This window comes from Euphorbia lathyris, chromosome 1 (assembly GCF_963576675.1).
Source record: "Euphorbia lathyris chromosome 1, ddEupLath1.1, whole genome shotgun sequence".
NCBI lineage: Eukaryota > Viridiplantae > Streptophyta > Magnoliopsida > Malpighiales > Euphorbiaceae > Euphorbia > Euphorbia lathyris.
Window position 1 is genome coordinate 122,062,024 of NC_088910.1, and position 21,507 is coordinate 122,083,530.

The window sequence follows — 21,507 nt, forward strand, 5'->3', positions numbered from 1 at the left end:
TGAAAATGGCGTGATGCACATAGAGGAAGAAAAGAAATATTTCTTTTCTTTTCGAAAACCAGAAATTTGAAGAAGAAAATAGGGTTAGAGACACTTGTATGTGATTGAAGGTCCTTGAATGATCAGAGATGAGCAAATAAAGTGGAAGAATGATTTTTTACATGAGAATGGCGTGTTGCATAATGAGTGAGGGGCTGAAAGTTTTGCTTCAAAACTTGAAATACTTCATTGTTTTGAAAGTCTTTGAAGCACAAAATCAAAGGTGAAAATCTATTTTCCTACATTCAAATATCAGCAAAATGGGCTTGTATAGTTTATGAGTTTGTTTAAATATGGAAATAGATGAAGACGATGAAAAATTAAAAGTTTAAATTAGAGAAAAGAGACTTAGACCTTGTTTGATAACCCACTTAATCACTTAAATTAAAATGTTAAACATTTATTTAATTTAAGTGCATTTGATAACGGTTGTTTCTCCACCATTTAAATTACTTAATTAAGTTAAAATTCACTTATTTTGATAAGTCAAAATATTTAACTTAACATTTTAAGTTAAGCATTATCAACTAATATTTTTATAAAAGTTAAATCATTCAATACTTTCAGCACTTATAATATTCAACCCTTAAAATTCAGTACATATTCTTTCAGCACTTAATTTTCAGTTTTGTCAAACAACACCTTAGTTTTATGTTAGGCTCAAAAACACATTTTTTTTATTTAATGCTAAAACCAGTTTTTTTTTTTTTTGGTAGATAACAGACAAAAAAAGAACAAACAACAATAGAACCGAAAAAAAAATCAAGAAGCCAAAAGCCTCAAACAGGGCCTGCCTGCACGATCTTCATAAAGAAGAGGAGATAACAAGATAGGAGCTGTCTGTAACACCATAATGCCTGGCGCCAGATCGACAGCAGAACGGGCAAGCAAATCCGCACACTTATTACACTCCCTGTAGATGTGGCACACCGCAATATTCTCAAATCGAGACATGAGGGATTTAATACCCCGAATTAAAGCACGAGCTGGGTGATGAAGAGGTGTATCTGAATTAACCAAACTAACCGCCTGAAGATAGTCAGACTCCGCAATCAACCTCCGACAATTAGAATCCAACGCTAACTTAAGACCAACATGTATCCCCCACAGTTCAGCAGTTAAAATATCACCATGACCGACATTTTGAGTAAACCCCCTACATCAGTTCCCCGAACTATCCCTAATCACGCCACCTGAAGCAATCTGACCCGTCGAAACATTAGAGGAGCCGTCCACATTGAGTTTAAACCAGTCCCTATCCGGTTTTTTCCACTGAAGCAATTTTCGCCTGCCTCCCCCTACAGTCAACTTCGGTCAGACCTCCCAAGCCGTAGTAACACCATCCAAACTTCTATGGATCGAAGCAATTCGATCACTCGGGATACCTTCACCATTGCAAAAGATCTCTAAGTTCCTCCAAGTCCAAAGTTTATGAACCGGCACAACAAAAAGACTCACCCAGTTTCGAATCCCAAACATTTTACCAGAACCCACTATACTGTCAATAAGCCAAGGTTCTTTAGCCATCTCAAAGAACCACCCCCACGAACTCGGTGGAAGAAGCCCCCGCCAAATAAGAATGCTCACAGGACAGTCCCTGAGCATATGAATAATAAACTTAGGATCCCTATGACAAATAGAACAAACATCCACCTCACTCAAATGTCTTCTTTTCCGCTCCAAATTGGTGAGAATCCTGTCATTAAGACACAACCAAAGGAAAGTCCGGATATGATGAGGGACTTTAATCTTCCAAACCGCATCAAACTGAGCATCCACCTCCGCACCACCACGATCAGCAATCAAAAGAGAATACGCATCCTTATAAGTAATATTACCATTAGAAGAATTAACCCATCTAGGCATGTCCCAGATGTCCGAATCACAAGCCGTAAGGATACATCTTAGATGCAACAAAGTAGGGATATCCAAATAGTGCTCAATTTTACACCAATTCCAACTCCCACTATCATCAAACACATCACTCACCCGCCAATTGAGGTCCTCATCCTCCACCCTACGCACATCCAACTCACGAAGACAGGAAGAACCCAGCCACCTATCATCCCAGAACGATCTTAGATTTCCCATCCCCTATACTCCTGACCAGACCCTGTAAAAAACAATCAAAGACCGATTGTAAACTACGACAAATATGGGATCAACGACTGGCAATTAAAACCGAGCCCCCAAAAATAATATCCTTCCTATATTTTGTAGACAGAACTCTTGCCCAGAGTGCATGGGGCTCTTTCCAAATCCTCTAGAGAAGCTTAAGAAGGAGAACCACATTCGAATCAGCCGCTTTCCTAACACCAGTCCCCCCACACCTCTTCGGCTTACAAACCGAATCCTAATCAACTAAATGGATTTTATTATTCTCCCCTGTATGGCCCTAAATAAAAGCTCTATTCACTTTATCAATCCTACGCAAATCCCATTTAGGGAGCATATTCGTTTGCATCACATGATTAGCAACCGTCGAGGTGACAGACTGCACAAGCGTAATCATCCCGACCATAGAAAGATTATTAGCTTTCCAAGCACTCATTTTAGAACTAATACTATCCACAGTATCCCTGAAGCTATTCTTATCCACTCTTCCTCTTAAAAGAGGAACACCAAGGTACTTTCCCAGACAATTAGTTAAAGGGATAGAACACGACAAACTCAACCTACGCGCAAGGTTATTAGAGACTTTTTTAGACACCATCATTCTAGACTTTTGGATATTAACCTTCTGACTAGATAAAGAACAAAACTCATTTAGGACCTCTATAAAGCCACTAACCTGTTCCAAATCAGCCTCAAGGAAAATCAAAACATCGTCAGCGAAGAAAAGATGATTAATCTCCGGACCCCTGCGGACAAGCTTGATAGGATTACTTTTCTTTAAAGTAATCGCCTGCTTTATCATATGGTCCAATCTAGCCATACATAGGACAAAAAGATAAGGGGACATCGGATCTCCCCGTCTGATTCCACGAGAAGGATAGAAAACCGAAGCCGTCTCCCCATTAATAACTATCTGCATCAAGCTCGATTGCACACACCTATCAATAATCTGACACCAAAACTCCGAAATCCCAGCAAGCCGAGTGGTTTTAGACAAAAACTGCCAGTCGATCCTATCCTAAGCTTTCTCCATATCAATTTTAAGTGCCATAAGCCCCTTCTTACACTTCTTCACACGCATCGAATGGACCACCTCCTGAGCAATAACCACATTATCAAAAATCTGTCTCTCAGGAATAAAACTACACTAAGTTGAATCAATAATAAGGGGGAGGATATCCTTCAAACGACTCGCAATAATCCTCATCACAATCTTATGAAGAACATTGCAAAGGCTAATCGGCATATAATGAGCAAAATTTCTCGTGTCCGCCACCTTTGGTATCAGAACCAGAAGAGTTTGGTTAACTTGCACAATAGACCGAGAGCTAGCAAAAATATCCATGACGAAAACACTAACACTAGAACCCACAACATCCTAGTGTTTCTGGTAGAAACTCGCAGAAAGACCATCCACCCCTGGGGCCTTACTACCACCCATACCAAACACAGCAATGCGAACCTCCTCCTAACTAACCGGGCGAAAGGCCCTACTCATAACATCCGAGTCCACATCAGGGAAACGAACAAAGTTGGTTCCCTGCAAATTAAGGGTATCATCCTTTAGAAATAAGGTCTTATAAAAATCGAGAGCACAATCTCTAATCTTGTCCATGTCAAAAACCCAATTACCAGTTTCATCTTCTATACCCCCAATTCTGTTTTTTTTACGCCTAATGATAGTAGAGAGATGGTAAAAACGGGTGTTCCTATCACCATCCTTGACCCAATTCCTTCTTGACTTCTGAAACCAAATAACCTCCTCCCTTCTAAGCACAATGCTAAAACCACTTTTAGCTTTTATATACTTGACATTTTAAGAAATTCTTTTTCGAATATTGGATAGTTATAAATAGTTAGTCTAATTATAACTAAAATGTAACTTACCCATTAGTATATCCCAGTTGATTTATGGTATTCTTTAGTTTGAAAATGCTATTTCTCTCTAATTAATTAGATCCACTAATTGAAAAATATTACTTTTGAAACTTCCTAAAGAAAAAAAAAAAGACTTTTATAATGACTATATATTATAGTTACCGAAAAGTTGAATTTTCTTTAAGAATATTTATATTGTAATAACTATAATTCTTTATAATATGAAAATTATTGAAAGGTGAATTTTCTTTAAGAATATTATATTGTAATAACTATAAATCTTTATAATATGAAAATTTATTCAATAAGTTGAAAAATACAATTGCAAAAATTACAAATTTACATGGAAGACTAAACAATTCGTTGAAAAGATATTGAACTAAATAATTCTTTGCTTCACAAAATAAAATAAAAGTATTTTATTAGCTGTGTGTTTTATAATAGGGTAGACAAATCATGATTATAAATAGTTTTTAATATAAAATGAATTAGTTTCTAATAATTAATATAGAATGAGTAACACTTTCATTAATTTAAATTACAAATAGTATTTGATCCTTATTTCCAATTTGTCCATTCAATTATGTTATATGAGCATAATTCTCATACATATACAAAACTAATGGAAATGTCTTGAAAAACCCGTGCGATGCACGAGCCTGCATTTAGTAGGGTTTTATGAGTGTCTGATTTAACTGTGCAGACAAAGATATAAAAAATAATATACATAAAAATAAATAACAAACTTTGTTGTTAGGTCATGTTCTTTATTACTTAATTTCAATATCATTCAGTTCAGTTCAGTAATCAGTTCAGTTCAGTAATTTATCATTACTTATTATAATTATAATTATTTTTTTATAATTTGTTTTCATTATTATTATTATCACTGTTATTAGAACCATTATTAATTTTATCAAATTTTTATTTTAATTATTACTATTTTTAAAAGAATTTTTTTTTACTAAAAGGCAGGGGACAATGAAATGAGGCCCGGGACATCCCAACACGGTTGACACCCCAGACAACCACCTCCGAACCCAAATCTTAAAGGATTATATTATTATTTCAGTTTCAGTAGAATTCAATTCAGTTCAGTTCAGTTTTTTTCAGTCATAAAGAACAAAGCCTTAGAATATTAATGGATTATCCTGATTCCTAGCACGTCTCAAATTCAAAACAAGATGATGATGCAGAGTTTGCATTCGACACTTTCGTTTTCTAAAAAATGCATTGAGGTGACTTCACAAATTATCAACGCGACAACGATCCCACTTTTTTTTTGTTTACCATATTCAATAGCCTGATTTTTTTAATTTATTCAATATCGGGAACATGGCCCAACATAAGCCCACCTCAACCTAGGCCCACGAACCGAACCCATTGAGTTAAGACCCATAGTGAGCCTATGTCACATGCTCTCTCTATAAAAGAGCCTCTAGCCTCCAATAAACAGGTCTGAACTCTCTTTCTATTTAGTACACGAACTCTCTCTCTAGATTTAGTAATAACTTGGGCGTTAGAGTGTTCCCAGGAATCGCTCCCCACACAGAGAAGGCAAGTGACTCCGGGGATCCATCGCTACTCCACATCTTCATTATTTGGTGCGGTGAACGTGGAGAGCAAGCGACCTTCAGATCAATCTGAACGGACATTAGAAATTGGGAGACCCACCAATAATAACCGCGGTGAAAGAAATGCTAATAACACCCGTCGAGACCTCTGCCTTCAGGCAGGAAGAACAACAGTTGAACCTTGTAGTGACACCACTAAATTTAACAAACCTTGTTGTTAGAATATCCATGGGTTCTCCTAATTCATTGCACGACTCAAATTAAAAACAAGATGATGATACAGAGTTCGTATTCACTATTTTCGTTTTCTTAAATTGCGTTGGGGGAGTGACTTCGCAATTTATCTACGCGATGACGATCCCACCCTTTTTGTTTACCATATTCAATAGCATGTTAGTGAAACCTGATTCTTTAAATTTATTCAATAACTCAAAAAGAACCAGAGTTAACCTGGGACTCGGGATGACTCCGGTTTTTTTTTATTTTATTGTTTAAAAAAATTAATAAAAAATAGGTAAAAAAACTAAAACCCCTAAATTGCATAGAAATCAAACCTTGTTGTTAGAATATCCATGATGATTTCGTATTCGTCATTTCCTTTTTCTCAACTTGCATTGGGGAGTGACTTCGGAATTTATCTACGCGATGACAATCCCTTCCTTTTTTTACCATATTCAATAGCATGTTATCGAACTCTAAAACCAGTTATATCTTTGGCCTGGTTTTTTTAATTTATTTAATGATAAGAAAAGAACTAGAGTCAACCAGAGACTTGGGATGACTCACGTTTTTTATTTTATTTCTTAAAAAATTAATCAAATAATAGGTAAAAAAACTAAAACATATGTGCTTTTCTGTTTTTTTTTTTTTCTATGGTTGCTCCTTCCCTTTCTCGGTTCTTCCAGTTTACTAAAAGATGACTCACGTTTTTTATTTTATTTCTTAAAAAATTAATCAAATAATAGGTAAAAAAACTAAAACATATGTGCTTTTCTGTTTTTTTTTTTTTCTATGGTTGCTCCTTCCCTTTCTCGTTTCTTCCAGTTTACTAAAAGAAAACCTAGCCACTTTTCTCTACATCAAAATTGGTTTTCGATTTTGTTGTTCTTTCCTTCTCGTTCACTAAAAAAAATTAATAATGCGTGGAAGTTATCAATCATATCCTTAACTATAATTACATTCTATACAGTCATATATAATTCATTATATGTACTTCATATGTGCGTCTTGATATTATTAATTAGTAATATGTCAACAACACATATACATATATAAAAAAAAAATTAAGAAAGTTTTGTTGTGGGAGGGATCTCGTGTTCGTGTTCTGTCAAATTTCGGGTTAGTGTCAAAAACCCAAACACGAACAAGACACAAAAACATTTTCTGTCACAAATTATAACTTTGATAATTTGGGAATTTTGGATGTAAATTCTTTCCAAGCTAGCCACAAGGGCACAACCAAATTACAAGTTATCAACTCAATAAGAATTATGAGTAATACCAATTCCAGAAAGACAGACAACAGCTTCTGCATTCATTATTAAGGGAAGGAGAAACTACAATCAGGAGGATGATGCTTCCCTGTTTAAAGTTTTACTCGTAAACTACACTACTGCCCGCGACTTAATCTCAAATTCAACATGTTTATGAGAAAAAGAAAAAAAAAACATATTAGACTTCCCAATTAAGTGTTAAATCTACGTAGCATTCCAAATAATTGAATCGAACACATTTGTCGAATTTTCTAATTGCAATATGTTCTGTTCATACAAGTTTTGAGTTTGTGCTGTATAGTTTGAGCCTCAATGTGCCTTGCAGAGGTAAAACCGGATGGTCTTAAAATGCTGAACCACCGCTCTTGGGCTTTCCAAGCATAAGGTCTTTGGCTTCGTTTATTTTCGAAGCAAGGTAATGACTGCCACCGGCATCTGGATGGTTTGCGACCATCACCCTCCGATGAGCTTCCTTGACTTTATCTGTTGCAAAGCTTTCTCTGTCAAAGGAAATGCCGGAAACTAGTGTTAATAAAATACACAAGTAGGGAAATGACGCAAGCTATTGAAGGAGACAAACTTCAAGAAACATATACTAGTATCATCAAATCCAAAATTATGAACGCAACGAACGCAGTCGAGCCATGTGAGCTGACAAATTATCTTGAATCTGTGCCTAATGAACACACATAGACAATAGCTTGCTTAAGTTCAAGTCATTCACTCATCTGCATTTGCAGCTCTACGTTCTTATATTGGCAGCTTCATTGGCTGACCAAAACAACTCACACAGGTGAACCAGATTGCCGAAAGAGTTCTCACAAAACTAGCATAAATCCACACTTTCCCCAACCAAATTTCTTGTGAAGATGAACCTATTACAGGGGCGATATCGAGGTATCTCCCCATGAAGCAAGCTTATCAAGGTTGTTGTCAGATGACCAAATTCAAGCAATAAGCATGCTCACATAAACGAGAATAGAGATCTAAATAAGGCCATTATATGAGTTTCTAATTCTGTTGCTTGCTAATAATTACATGAAGATACTGGATTGATTAAGCAAGTAATCACCAGCCAGCCACATACTTGTGCAAGTGCTAGGATATAAGGGTGTCAAAATGGATTGTCGTGTCATAATCTTGTTATGTGATCTGTATATATTCTACCTGATTATATATGATATTGATGCAACAAAGAGGTTCAATCAGACGGGTTGTCTCTGTAGATCGTGTTAGAAATTGACACCCCACTAGGATCTCCAATCCTATTTCTGACCCACACGTGAATCATCGAAACCCAATCAGAAAAAACATCAATATAAACTCATCTCTGACTCTGAGCATAATATAAGATACCATTCGTTATATGGTAAGCCATCTTCAAATCCCAATTGCCAAACTATATCATATACCCCCAAAGTTGCAGGTATAACGAATAAAACAAACCTCAACAAGACTTGGAATCACTAGCTAATAATATTTTCATGTCATAAAATGAAGTTTAGAACAGCAGTGTGAAACAATAGGAAAAGTGTTAACCCCTCACATATGGAGCTAAACTTTTCACAATTCCGGCATAGAGGTACCTGACTCCGAGGATTAAAGCTGCTTCTCTTTTCGTCATAACAGGTTGAAAACCACCTTCATAAAATCTGCGCATCTTCGACGCTGGTGGTCTTGCCTTGAATGCCTGCCAAGCCTGGATGCCATACTTACCAGCATAAGCCGCAGCAGCAACCGCTATGCCTGTTATTAATGGTGTAGCCTGATTCCAATTTTTCACTCATCAATGGAATTCACCAAGTAAAAACAAAAGGAACAAAAATCTTGCATCTATATGATTACTGAACAATCATAAACCCTAATTATAAGAATGAAAAATCAAATTTCTTTGCTTTTCCAGAATTTCGTCTCAAAAAGAACAGTGAAGATCCAAATATATCAGAAAGATGAAAAGAACAATCTTGATAAACAAAACAAACTCACCATTCCGCCGTTCGCCGGAGATATTTTTAGTGAATTTTTTTCCAAGCCGCCGAGAAGGGAGGAGGAGAAATGGAGAATGATGCCCCAAAAATGAAAGTTACCAGCTTATTGGGCAAGCAAAAGCTTAAAAAAACAGATTTTGTACTGGGTTCTCGAAGCTAGTAAAACGCTGCCGTTTTATCCCAAGCGCAAAACGCGGGCCCCCAAATTTTTCTCTAGTTTATTCTATTTCACCATTTGTATTCTGTGACTGAGGCGGTTTCCTTCATCTTCTTCGACGTATAAATCCTAGCAACCTTTCTGCAGTTTCAGACATTTTTGCAAAATACACAAAATTACTGATACGAATCAACAGTCATGGGACATGGTAAAGAGAACTCATCTTGATTGAAAATTTGATGTGTTTTCATGTTCTTATTAGGTGTGAATAGTACTAAGAATTAATGTTGACGCTTAATAATCCTCAGGTGAAAAGGGTCGACACAGCAAGAAACATAAATCCTCTAAGGTGATTCCTAATTCATTAATTTGTTGTATCTTCGTTTCTATTAAGAGCAAAAATGGTGAATCATAAATTTATGTGCAGGATGATCATAGAAGCACAGTTGTTGAAGACGAAGACCTCTATTACGGCGAAGAGCCGGAGGATGATTATCGCGATGGTAATTCAATGATCGGTCCTTATGATCTATGGGTGGATTGGTGTGTGATTATTTGTAATTAATGTGTATAATTGAGAAATTGATTCTATTGGTTATTTGATTAGATAACGAAGGGAAAAAGAGGGATTTTACCAAACTAGAATTGAAGGTAGACCACGTCAATCGACCCCTATGGGCCTGTGCAGATGGGCGCATTTTCCTGGAGACTTTCTCTCCCTTATATAAACAAGCCTATGATTTTCTTATCGCCATTGCCGAGCCAGTTTGCAGGTTTACTAGCTCAAAACCCCTATATGAATGTAATATTGTGGGGAATTCTGCTTCTGATACTGATACTGAATTTGGATTTGTATTGTTAGGCCTGAGTCTATGCACGAATACAATTTGACCCCACATTCTCTATATGCGGCTGTGTCAGTAGGTCTCGAAACTGAAACTGTAATAGCTGTTTTAAATAAGTTGTCCAAAACAAAGCTGCCGAAGGAGATGATTGATTTCATACATGCTTCTACTGCCAATTATGGCAAAGTCAAGCTTGTGCTGAAGAAGAATAAGTACTTTGTGGAGTCGCCATTTCCCGAGGCAAGTCCTTTTTTAAAACAAGGAAAAAAGGATTAGGTTCTTTTGCTTTGGATGTTTGGTAGTAATGTTTTATGTGGTATTTGTAGGTACTCAAGAAGTTGTTGACAGATGAAGCTATATCTCGAGCAAGAATTTCATCTCAGGTTTGTTGTAATTGCAATAGTTAATCATGTCAAGGAATTGAATAACCTCTAGCTCCTAGTGTATACCATGTTCTCGATTTCACCATCAAATCCTTGTAATCATTACTTGAAATGCTTTGCTATTAGATGTTCTTGCAAGTTTTTAGTCGTCTTGGAAGTTGAATTCATTACCTCGGATAATTTGTACGTAGATGAATTCAGCTTTGTAAGGCATTCTGATCAAATTTTCTTTTAGTGTTAGTGTTATAATGTTTATTTGTCTTGTGTATGATGTTTATTGTAGTGGCTTAAGTTTGTTGCATGTTATATCTATTGGCAGGCACATGATGGTTTTACAATCAGCAAAACTGCGGGGGAAAGTGGGGGTCATCATGGTGGATTGCTAAATGAAGCTGAGTTGGCTGCTGCAGCAGAAGACAAAGAAACTCACGCATTTGAGATCGATCCTGCTCAGGTAATTTGAATTAATTCTTCGTTGATCAATTCAAAAATCTGAATTCATATGCTTATGTGGTCCATTTCTTGATCATATTCCACCTTTGTTAATTTTGTGCTCTTCAGTTCCTCATTGTTGATCATAGTAGCTCTTGATCACTTTAAGTTGCCTATTCATTCTACAATTCCTCTTTTTGTCCTCTGACATGTCAAATATAGTAAATCTTGAACTTAAACAAATTGCAAAGGAATTCAAACTGCATCCCCTGTCCCAACCCCCCCCCCCCCCCCCCCCCCCCCCCCCCCCCCACCTCGAACACCAAAAAATGGATTTATAATTGCATTCCCTGTTGAGTCTTCCATGGTTTATAGCATAGTTGTTAAAGGCGTGCCTTAGGCGAGGTTCAAGGTCGTGCACCTAATAAGTCCTAGGTGAGGCCTTGTTTAGAAGGCTCTCGCCTTGTGTGCCTCGCTTGGTCTTCACAGGCTCTCCGCAGGCACGCCTCTTCTGCGTTTTGATTAATGATTAGGTTTTTAATTTATTTTTTACTGCTCTCATTAAAATAAAAGGTTTCTTAATCTCAACCACTTATCCTAGTTGGTAAACTTAAATCTAAACCATTGATCTAAGTAAAAAAGAATAAGAAGAGACGGAAAAATAGAAGGGAGGGAAGTAAAGTATTAGACGTAAAGGAGAGGAGCTCCTTTTGCAGTGCGACGCAAGAAACCAGCAGAAGTCTGCTGCAGGTTTAGTATCTTAGTCTATGTTGTCAATGTCAACACTTAACTTGGTGTTTTTGACATTTAATCTTATGTTTTTATGTGGTTATAAGTGTGTAACTTGTGCCTTAACTACTTATAGAGCATTAGTGACATTAGTATCAAATATTGATATTAGATTTTGTATCTATATTTTTTTTTTCATTTTCCGCGCCTTTTGTTCATTAGGTGTGTGCCTTGCCCGTTGCGCCTTTAACAACTATGATTTATAGAAAGTTTCATATGAATTTCTCAACTTATTTTGGTTTTTGACAGGTTGAAAATGTAAAGCAGCGGTGTTTGCCGAATGCTTTGAATTACCCGATGTTGGAGGAGTATGACTTCAGAAATGATACTGTATGTAATATTTTTCCTAACATCTGCAAGTTCTTCCTATTAGTGAAAGCCTGATATACTTTAGCAATAGGGTGAATTGCCTACATGTAAACAAACAATGAACTCGTTTATTTTGAATAATTGATGATATTGAGTTTAGAAAAATCTTGAACACCTGTGTATAAACTTATTTAATTTGCAGCATTTGTGAATATTTAATGATATTGCAGGTCAACCCTGACCTTGACATGGAATTGAAGCCTCATGCTCAACCACGGCCATATCAAGAGAAGAGCTTGAGTAAAATGTTTGGAAATGGTATTGTATTTTACTTCTAATAATACTGGAGTTTGCTGTCGATTATGTGTTTTCTTACTCTTAAGATGTGAGCACTATATGGGATTCATACATACTTCTGCATAAAATGAATTATTCACATATTTTCAGAATGCAATTTTATTTTGGTTCTTCGAATCTTTTGAAATTAAACCACAATTTTCGGCATTTTGGGATCACATTATCCTACAAGCTGTTTGGTTACCTAGGCAATATTAAATTGCTCATGGTGGATGACTTTGCAGGTAGAGCAAGATCTGGAATTATAGTGCTGCCTTGTGGTGCTGGAAAGTCTCTAGTTGGTGTTTCAGCAGCATGCCGAATAAAAAAAAGTTGCCTTTGTTTAGCAACAAATGCTGTGTCTGTGGACCAGTGGGCTTTTCAGTTCCAGCTGTGGTCAACCATTCGAGAGGAACAAATTTGTCGATTCACATCTGACAGCAAAGAAAGATTCCAAGGCAATGCTGGGGTAGTGGTGACAACATATAACATGGTTGCTTTTGGCGGTAAACGATCTGAAGAATCTGAAAAGATCATTGAGGAAATAAGAAATAGAGAATGGGGGCTGCTTCTTATGGACGAGGTAATTAGGCAAGAACATGGTATGAACATTTTATGTTCACCAGTCTTTGCCTGCTTATTAAAGAAACGTTTTTCTTTGTTCAGGTCCATGTCGTTCCTGCCCATATGTTTCGTAAAGTTATTAGCATCACCAAGTCTCACTGCAAACTTGGGCTTACTGGTATAATATAATTTAGATACACATCTTCTATTTTATTTTACGTTATTCGAGGAAATGGATCTTACTGGCTATTTTGACTGCAGCAACACTTGTGAGAGAAGATGAAAGGATTACAGATTTGAACTTCCTTATTGGTCCAAAATTGTATGAAGCTAATTGGTTGGATCTAGTGAAAGGTGGATTTATAGCAAATGTACAGTGTGCTGAAGTGTGGTGTCCAATGACAAAGGAGTTTTTCGCTGAATATCTTAAAAAAGAGAACTCTAAGAAAAAGCAGGTGCTCTACCATGGTTGATTTTATAGTTGTAGTTTTGTCAGTTTTTCATTTTCCCTTCATTTGGCATATGAAATGTTCTCTTTTACTTTCAGGCATTATATGTGATGAACCCCAACAAGTTCAGGGCATGCGAGTTTCTGATACGCTTCCATGAACAGCAGCGTGGCGATAAGATAATTGTCTTTGCTGATAATCTTTTCGCACTTACAGAGTATGCAATGAAACTCCGTAAACCTATGATTTATGGAGCTACCAGGTGAGACTTTTTCTGGGGATGGATTGCTTCCTGAATCTTTCCTTTTAACTATAGATGTTAGTGTCATAACTCGAGTGCATTTATGGAATTTGTAGCCACGCTGAGAGGACAAAGATTCTTCAAGCTTTCAAAACTAGTAAAGAAGTGAACACAATCTTTCTGTCGAAGGTATTATAATGAAGATTATTGTATAGCACATATTTTATCTATTGTTGGTGATAATGTACCTACGGAGAAGGAGTCACATGACAATGAGATTTTAGACACCTGATTTCATTCATTTCTCAACTTACAGGTGGGTGATAACTCAATCGATATTCCGGAGGCCAATGTGATCATTCAGATTTCATCACATGCTGGTTCTAGACGGCAAGAAGCTCAACGATTGGGGCGTATTCTTAGGGCGAAGGTTAGTTATTTTCATCCCTTCATACATTTATAAAGTTGACCTCTCTACTTGATTTATACAAACCAGATTTCTGGGAGAATAATCTCTTTCTTTTAGTAATAGGCATCGATTGGTCTGTTGGACTTGTATATTAAATTTATGCATCTAAATAAAAGCTCGTTTTAGTGATTTTATAACCAATTTCTATGTGCTATATATTTGTTGTGATCAAGTTATTTTATTTCGGGCACTAGGGTAAACATCAAGATAGGATGGCAGGGGGCAAAGAAGAGTACAATGCATTTTTCTATTCTCTTGTTTCTACCGATACACAGGTGCGGACCCTTTTTAAGCTATATATGTCTTCCCTCCATATATAGTTTGCTTTACATCAAGCTTGGTATCTAACAATTTCATTGTTGAATGTAGGAGATGTACTATTCAACCAAAAGGCAACAATTTCTGATTGATCAAGGTTACAGCTTTAAGGTATGTAACCTTTAAATGCATTTTTAATGAAAATAAAGCATTCTCAAGACCCTGATGTTATCTATTTTTGTTGATTAAGCCTATGATCTTTCAATCGGACACATTGAGCCCTAGATCAATTATAATTACATGCATTAAGTCTTTGGTGACTAGGAAATTCGGCTTTAAACATAAGACTCAGTTGACAGAGCGTTATCCGTTTTATCTGCTCAAACTTTGCATTTTTGACAGTTCAATAGCAACTTTTTATATGTCTGATGTGGCTATTGAGAAATTTTAAAAACCTTATTTTGAACTGTAAAAAGTACAATTTTAGATGCAGATGAAATGAATAACGTTCTTTTAATTTAATTAAATGTTCATGACTAACTAATCTAGTAAGCAAGGGCTTAATGTGTGATTATAATGGATCGATAGCTCAATGTATCAAACTGAAAGATCAGGTACTTAAAGATGTTTTTTCATATTTTTAAATTAAGTGCACTTTGATGATGGAACAGATGTTACTATGGAATGCAGTGTTTTGGTTTACAAATTATTGGATTAGGGGTTTGCTTTTCAATTTTCATATAAGACACTGAATTCATTTTTATTCCAATCATGGGGCCTATGCGTGATGTGAATCTTCTATATACAGGAGTTGAGTCTTTTGCTGTTAGTACTGTTGTGGTTTTCTCGGTGTGGATCTTCTTTGCATCTTTTCATGCATATAATATAATTAATAAAAAATGTGGATCTTATGGTTGGAGTATGCTGTATGGGACAGTTAGGTTACTTAGGCCCCAATAAATAGCTATTAATATGGTGATGAACTTCATTTGTTCGACAGGTAATAACAAGCTTGCCTCCGCCTGATTCTGGTCCTGATTTGAGCTATCACCATCTCGACGAGCAATTATCACTTCTCGCAAAGGTATTTCTCTTTCCTCGGTTTATCACCTACCGTCTTGGTGAATAGGGAAGTTTTGACATGTTGGATGATGCAATCAGGTTTTGAACGCTGGCGATGACGCCGTTGGGCTAGAGCTGTTGGAAGAAGATGCCGATGACATAGCCCTTCATAAGGCACGTCGCTTCATGGGGTCGATGAGTGCAATGTCAGGTGCAAAGGGGATGGTTTATATGGAATACAGGTACAAATCATGTCTCATTATTCTCCTCTCCCCCCTTGCTCGCTAATAATGTGCCAAATACGTAACTATTTTCCTCGCAATTGGCAGCACTGGGCGGAGACTTGCTGGGCAGGGCCAGCTTAAGAGCAACAAACCAAAGGATCCGAACAAGCGACATCAATTGTTCAAGAGAAGGTATGGCTAAAAATGGCGGCTGAAGAGTGGCTGTGGTTATTCGTGGGACGACAAGGTTTACCTGGAGAAGAAGAACAGAGTCCATAAATGTTGGGTATGATAATTGTAGATCTTTTTGGTTGAGTAATGGTTCTTTGTTCTTTTGGGGATATAGGAGCAGGCCATTTTTCAAAATGTGGGCTGGTTTTTACATTTAATGTTTGTTATCTATTATATATTTACCAAATGATATGCATACTAATGCAACCTCATGTCTAAACCATCTTTGCTCTACCACCTAGCCTTGTCAATGAGGGCGGACAATGCCCGTACCATACCCATTAGATCTTGCTCCATTAGGGTCGGCAAATCCCCAACGTACTAGGAGATTTTTCATATGGTCAGGATGTGGAAGAAAAATATCTTCATTCTCGGATAGTAGCTATTCGGTCATATGATGATCTCCAACCCATTGCCGTTAGGATTACCATTGTGGATATCCATTAATATGTAATATGAATGTTATATTACATATTTTTTTAGTATTTATTAGTTTTTTTTAAGCATAGTATTTTTTTTTTTTTTTGGGGTAAAAGCATAGTATTTATTAGTTAATTTCCAATCTAACATATTAGTTAGATCTTCAAATTTAAATATCAATCTAACATATTATTTTTTTTATATTTTAATTTTCAATAAGCCTAATCTTCCAAATTTAAATATCAATCTAACATTATTTTTTTATATTTTAATTTTCAATAGGTCTAATACATCATTAGCTCCCTAAATTTGTCTATAAAATATATTTACTCTCTGAATTTTGTTAATGTCTCACCAGCTCTCTAAACTTGTTCATTTCGTATCACCAGCGTCCTAAACTTGTTCACAAAAATAAATTAGTTTATTTAACTTTGCAAGTGTCTCACCAGTTTTTTAAACTTGTTTGTTCCATAACAACTAAATACAAAAACTTATTAAAACTAAATTCTAAAAATACATTTTCATGGTTTTCTTTATGGCTTTCCAAACATTCACTTTATTTTTGATGGTGGTGAGGTGGTTTTTATCTCATCCTTGCATGACACCTCATGCTTTGTGAGGTACTTCCCGAACATCATTTTCATTCATTTATACCTAAACTCAATTAACTCTTATAAACCAATCATTATAATCTTAACACCATAATAATCACCTACTAATCGCACCTTAATCGTATTATATATGTTAAACTTGTTACGAAAATGAAATGATTCTTAAATATAATTCTATTAATTATGAGCATGTATCCATTATCTAACACCTTAATAATCACTAAGATTTAACACCTCGCTAATCACATCACACACCTTATTAAGACTTAACACGTTGCCAATCACTCTCTAATCGCACATTAATCGTATTATGCATATGAAACTTGGATAAATAATGAGATTTCCTTATTGTTATATCAAGTTGTTAATTACTAATCAATCATGTGTTCTTCCTGGCTCGTATGTGGATGTAGGCAAAAATAACCAAACCAATCTAAATCTCTTGCATGTTTAGTTTTCTGTTTCACTTGTCAAACTTATTATAGTTAACACAAATCCAATTCTTAACAATAAGTGTAAATGTAACGACTTTATCTAGAGTGGGCGATCCAATGAAAGATTTGAGCAAGTAGCGGCTCTAAAGGGATCGATTGTGCTATATTAATAAAGTGGAGTCCAATACATGTAAACACGTTTTAAAAGATCCAGTAGATTGGATTTGGACCAAAACAGACAATATATCTATATATTATTGGACTTAGACTGTTAAAATTGGTATCAAAGTGTGATTCTTTAAGGCCAATAAATTGGATTTAGAACAAATTTGAACAATATGTAGTATGAGACTCTTTACCATAAAACAATATTCTCCCTTTAATTTTTGAGATGGAGTTAGCACCCAATTTCTTTACTTTCACATCAATTATGTAAATGGAAACAGTAAGCATAATGAATTAAAAAAGGGAGTTCTCAAACTCTAATTTGCAGCCTCCAAAATACAAATAAAATAATTAAAGATCCACTACTACTACTACTTCAATCTTTAATTTGCCACAACTTTTGTTCCAGGGACATCTCTACTACTGAAACATGTGAAGCTAGCTAGCTAGTCACCATCTCCACAAATTGAACACTTTTTTTTTACAGAAATAGAGTTTTATTTTTTTATAGAAAAAAAGGAACGCCCTTCCTCGTCTCTGGGTGCCTAGGTATCCACCGTAAGCCTTTCCTCGTTTGCATTCAATTTCTTCTTTTAAATTTTCATAGAAATGAAAATATTAGTAAAAATAAGAAAATTAATGGGAATAAAAGAGGCGACCTTTTTATATCTATACCATCGAATGAAAAAAAAATTATTGAATTAGAGAATCGAAATCACGAACAAAAAGAATCTGACGACCAAATGGACTTTGGAGCGGAAAAAAAAACATTTATTCCCCTTCTATATCTTACATCTATAGTTTTTTTTCCCTGGTGTATCTCTTTTTTATTTAAAAAAAGTTTTGAATCTTGGGTTATTAATTGGTGTAATACTAGTAAATCCGAAATTTTTTTAAATGATATCCAAGAAAAAAGTTTCGCTCCTGTATCTTCCAAAAGGAAAAAAGATCTCTGAGAGCTCTTTCCCGGATCTGAAAGAGAGTACTTGGGTTCTCCCAATAATAATATTGAAGTTAGACAACACAGTTAATTAAGTTTTTTTGAATGAAGTTAGACAACACAGTTTTTATTACTTATTAAGTTTTAAGTTTACTTTTTAACTTATTAATTAACTTATTAAGTTATTAATAAGTTAAGTTAATTAAAGTTAATTATATTATTAATTATTTAATTATATTAAATATATTATTAATATAATTAATATTGAATATAGAGAATAATAGAATTCTATTTAATTTCATTTAATTTATTATTAATTAATTAACAATCAAATTAGTTAAAATAGGAAATTTGCAATTGAATTGAATATTTTTTTTTAATAGAAATATATTAATATATTAATAGAATTTACTAGAAATAGACTTCAATTCTTAATATTTCATTTCTTTTAATTTCTTGCTAGTTTTTTGTTTTGATTGTGTCGTGGAATTAAACCTCTTGCTCTTGATTTTTGTTTTTTTTTCAATTTCTTTTTATTTAGGTTGATTCCGATTGTATGGACATAATCGAATTTTTGTTGGGGCAGCATGTCGTATCAATGGAGAATTCTAAGAATATTTCATTTTTGGTGGATCAGTCCAAACTGTATTTGAATTCTTGATGCGGAACATAAAAAATGAATTCAAAGTTGCATCACGATGCCTAAGGACACGATCTAATAGATCGTTGTAGCGAGTAGTTGGATCATAGTCTCTTACCATAAAAATGGCTGCATGGCGTACTTCTCCTGTTCGAACCGGGGTTTGAAACCAAACTTCTCCTCAGGAGGATAGATGGGGCGATTCAGGTGAGATCCAATGTAGATCCAACTTTCTATTCACCCGACGGGCTATTAGCTCAGTGGTAGAGCGCGCCCCTGATAATTGCGTCGTTGTGCCTGGACTGTGAGGGCTCTCAGCCACATGGATAGTTCAATGTGCTCATCAGCGCCTGACCCTGAGATGTGGATCATCCAAGGCACATTAGTAGATCCATAATCAAAAAAGTGTTTGTGATTGTTCCAGAAGAAATGAAACAAATCGATTAGTTATGAAATACCTTTAACTATTTGTGTGTTATCCATATCTCTACGTGCGATTCGTTGAAACAGAACTTTCTCGCTATTCCTCTCTTTTTGGGAAGAAAGCGAAATGAATTGAATAGATATCTTCATTTTTTATTCATCATTTATTCCGACTTTCGTCCCTGCTCGACGGGTGGGTCTCAAGGCTCTAGGCTGGGTAGCAGGAGCAACTTTTAATTTATTATGAGCCCAAACAATTGATTCAATAAGTTCTTGCCAATAACCACGACCGTTGAATGCCTCAACGGCATAAGATGAATATAAAAAACCAAGCGCTAACTGAAACTGGGGTCCTTCAGTCAGGTTTTTACTAAAGAAAGAGGGCCTACGAGGCGCCTGGAACAGGTGCTAATGGAAATCGGTATTTTTTCTAATCTTGGTTAAACAAACCAAAATTTCTTCATTCCTCTTCATAGGTCAATATTAATAGATGAGATTTTACAAAAAAAAGTGTTTTTTTTCATATTTTTAGGAGAAAAGAAATATTACTTTTCTCAATGCGAATTTGACCGATAATACTATGTTATTTCCTATGCTTGTCTTCATACTATTTTCTTTCTTTATTGGAGCCTGGTATTCTTTTTCATTTTTGATTACTCGATACTACAAATTTTTATTGTACCTAAAAAACGGATTTTGGTTCGAATCATTAGCAGAAATAATCAAATGATTCTGTTGATAGATTCGAGTAATTAAACGAAATTTAATCAACAAAATTTGGTCAATTCTAAAAAACTTTATTCTTGGATTTGAAACTTGTTCGAATTCGATCCTTTCTATTTCGATATAGAAAATAGACTTACGAAGTTCTTTCAACTTAGTGATTAGGACTAACCCTAGATTCTTGCACCTAAGAAAAAATAAATACTTTCTACTCGAGCTTCATCATCTCAAGATCTAATAAATCAAATAATTCATAATTCAACAAAACTCTTCAAATTAAGAAATTAACGTAGCTAATCGAGTAGCTTTAGAAGCATGTGTACAAGCTCGTAATGAGGGACGTGATCTTGCTCGTGAGGGTAATGAAATTATCCGTGAGGCCGGAAAATGGAGTCCTGAACTAGCTGCTGCTTGTGAAGTATGGAAAGAAATTAAATTTGAATTCCCAGCAATGGATACTTTGTAATACACTAATTGACGTGGGGTGAAGCTTGCTCTAGCTGAAGAGCGAGGGAAGATGGATGGAATGATTCTCGGGATGGTGTGATCGTAGCTGGGCCTTGAACTGAGCTTCGGGAAGGAAGCCCCCAGCCCAGGTGAAATGGAACCTAACCATACATGCCCAGTGGCTTGGTTAAGGGAACCCACCGGAGCCTTTCTGTTACAAGGCGGTGATTTCAATTGAAAATCGAAATATAAAAAGGATTTGGATGAAATGATAACAATATGTATGCTGCACACTTTATTGCATTTCCCGGGGATTGTAGTTCAATTGGTCAGAGCACCGCCCTGGAAATCCTTCTGTCAAAACTCCGGAAAGGATAAAGTAAAGGATAACCGTATATACATACGTATACGTACTGAAATACTATCTCAAATGATTAAGCGGAGCGAAAAGGGTTTTCCATGAGATGGGAAATGAAAACTATTCACCCCCGTCCTCCTCTCTTTGAAACAAGGGGCCCTTCTGGTTCTGTCGGTGCTCATTTTTATTTATTTCTTTTTTTATTATTATTTTTTTTTTCTTTTTCCCTCTCTTTTCTTTATGAGTTAGAAATCAAACTAGAAAATTATGCGGATAAATGGAAGGGTGAAAGAAAGAAAAAGAATATCAATGATATAGAATTCCAATATGTAAGGTCTATGTCTATGAGTCATCACATAAAAGCTAATGTAGGAAAGCATCAATAGCAATTGATTTAGAATTAAACAAATCCGTTCATAAAACAAAAAATCAAGAGCCTTGAGTCAATCCAGACTGAGAAGATTGACTCAAGAACAAATTTTCTTTTTATTATAGGCTCCATTGGAAAAT

General features: G+C 35.5%; 2 protein-coding genes across 2 annotated transcripts; one reads left to right on the forward strand and one right to left on the reverse strand.

The window, feature by feature from the left end:
* Window positions 1-7,119: 7,119 nt before the first annotated feature.
* On the reverse strand, window positions 7,120-9,243 carry LOC136210838 (mitochondrial import inner membrane translocase subunit TIM14-1-like). Its single transcript, XM_066002252.1, has 3 exons — window positions 9,086-9,243; window positions 8,686-8,864; window positions 7,120-7,599 (listed from the first exon to the last, which is right to left on the reverse strand). Exons 1-3 carry the CDS (start codon window positions 9,086-9,088, stop codon window positions 7,443-7,445), a joined length of 339 nt encoding a protein of 112 aa, XP_065858324.1. The 5' UTR covers window positions 9,089-9,243; the 3' UTR covers window positions 7,120-7,442.
* A 68-nt stretch (window positions 9,244-9,311) lies between these two features.
* Window positions 9,312-16,344, forward strand: LOC136210834 (general transcription and DNA repair factor IIH helicase/translocase subunit XPB1). The gene is made up of 20 exons (XM_066002251.1): window positions 9,312-9,452; window positions 9,553-9,593; window positions 9,672-9,747; window positions 9,852-10,017; window positions 10,107-10,329; window positions 10,416-10,472; window positions 10,792-10,926; window positions 11,943-12,023; window positions 12,233-12,320; window positions 12,584-12,921; window positions 13,005-13,080; window positions 13,164-13,357; window positions 13,450-13,613; window positions 13,709-13,781; window positions 13,909-14,022; window positions 14,256-14,336; window positions 14,431-14,490; window positions 15,320-15,403; window positions 15,481-15,623; window positions 15,711-16,344. The coding sequence occupies exons 1-20, from the start codon at window positions 9,443-9,445 to the stop codon at window positions 15,805-15,807; spliced, it is 2,301 nt and encodes a 766-aa protein (XP_065858323.1). The 5' UTR covers window positions 9,312-9,442; the 3' UTR covers window positions 15,808-16,344.
* The last annotated feature ends 5,163 nt before the right edge of the window (window positions 16,345-21,507 follow it).

Bases quoted from the DNA above. Each gene is read 5' to 3' on its own strand.
- LOC136210838 (XM_066002252.1), bottom strand. The intron at 7,600-8,685 runs GTACCTCTATGC...TTCCTTTGACAG, and splicing joins GCTTTAATCCTCGGAGTCAG to AGAAAGCTTTGCAACAGATA.
- LOC136210834 (XM_066002251.1), top strand. The intron at 13,358-13,449 runs GTGCTCTACCAT...TTTTACTTTCAG, and splicing joins AGAACTCTAAGAAAAAGCAG to GCATTATATGTGATGAACCC. The intron at 14,491-15,319 runs GTATGTAACCTT...TTTGTTCGACAG, and splicing joins ATCAAGGTTACAGCTTTAAG to GTAATAACAAGCTTGCCTCC.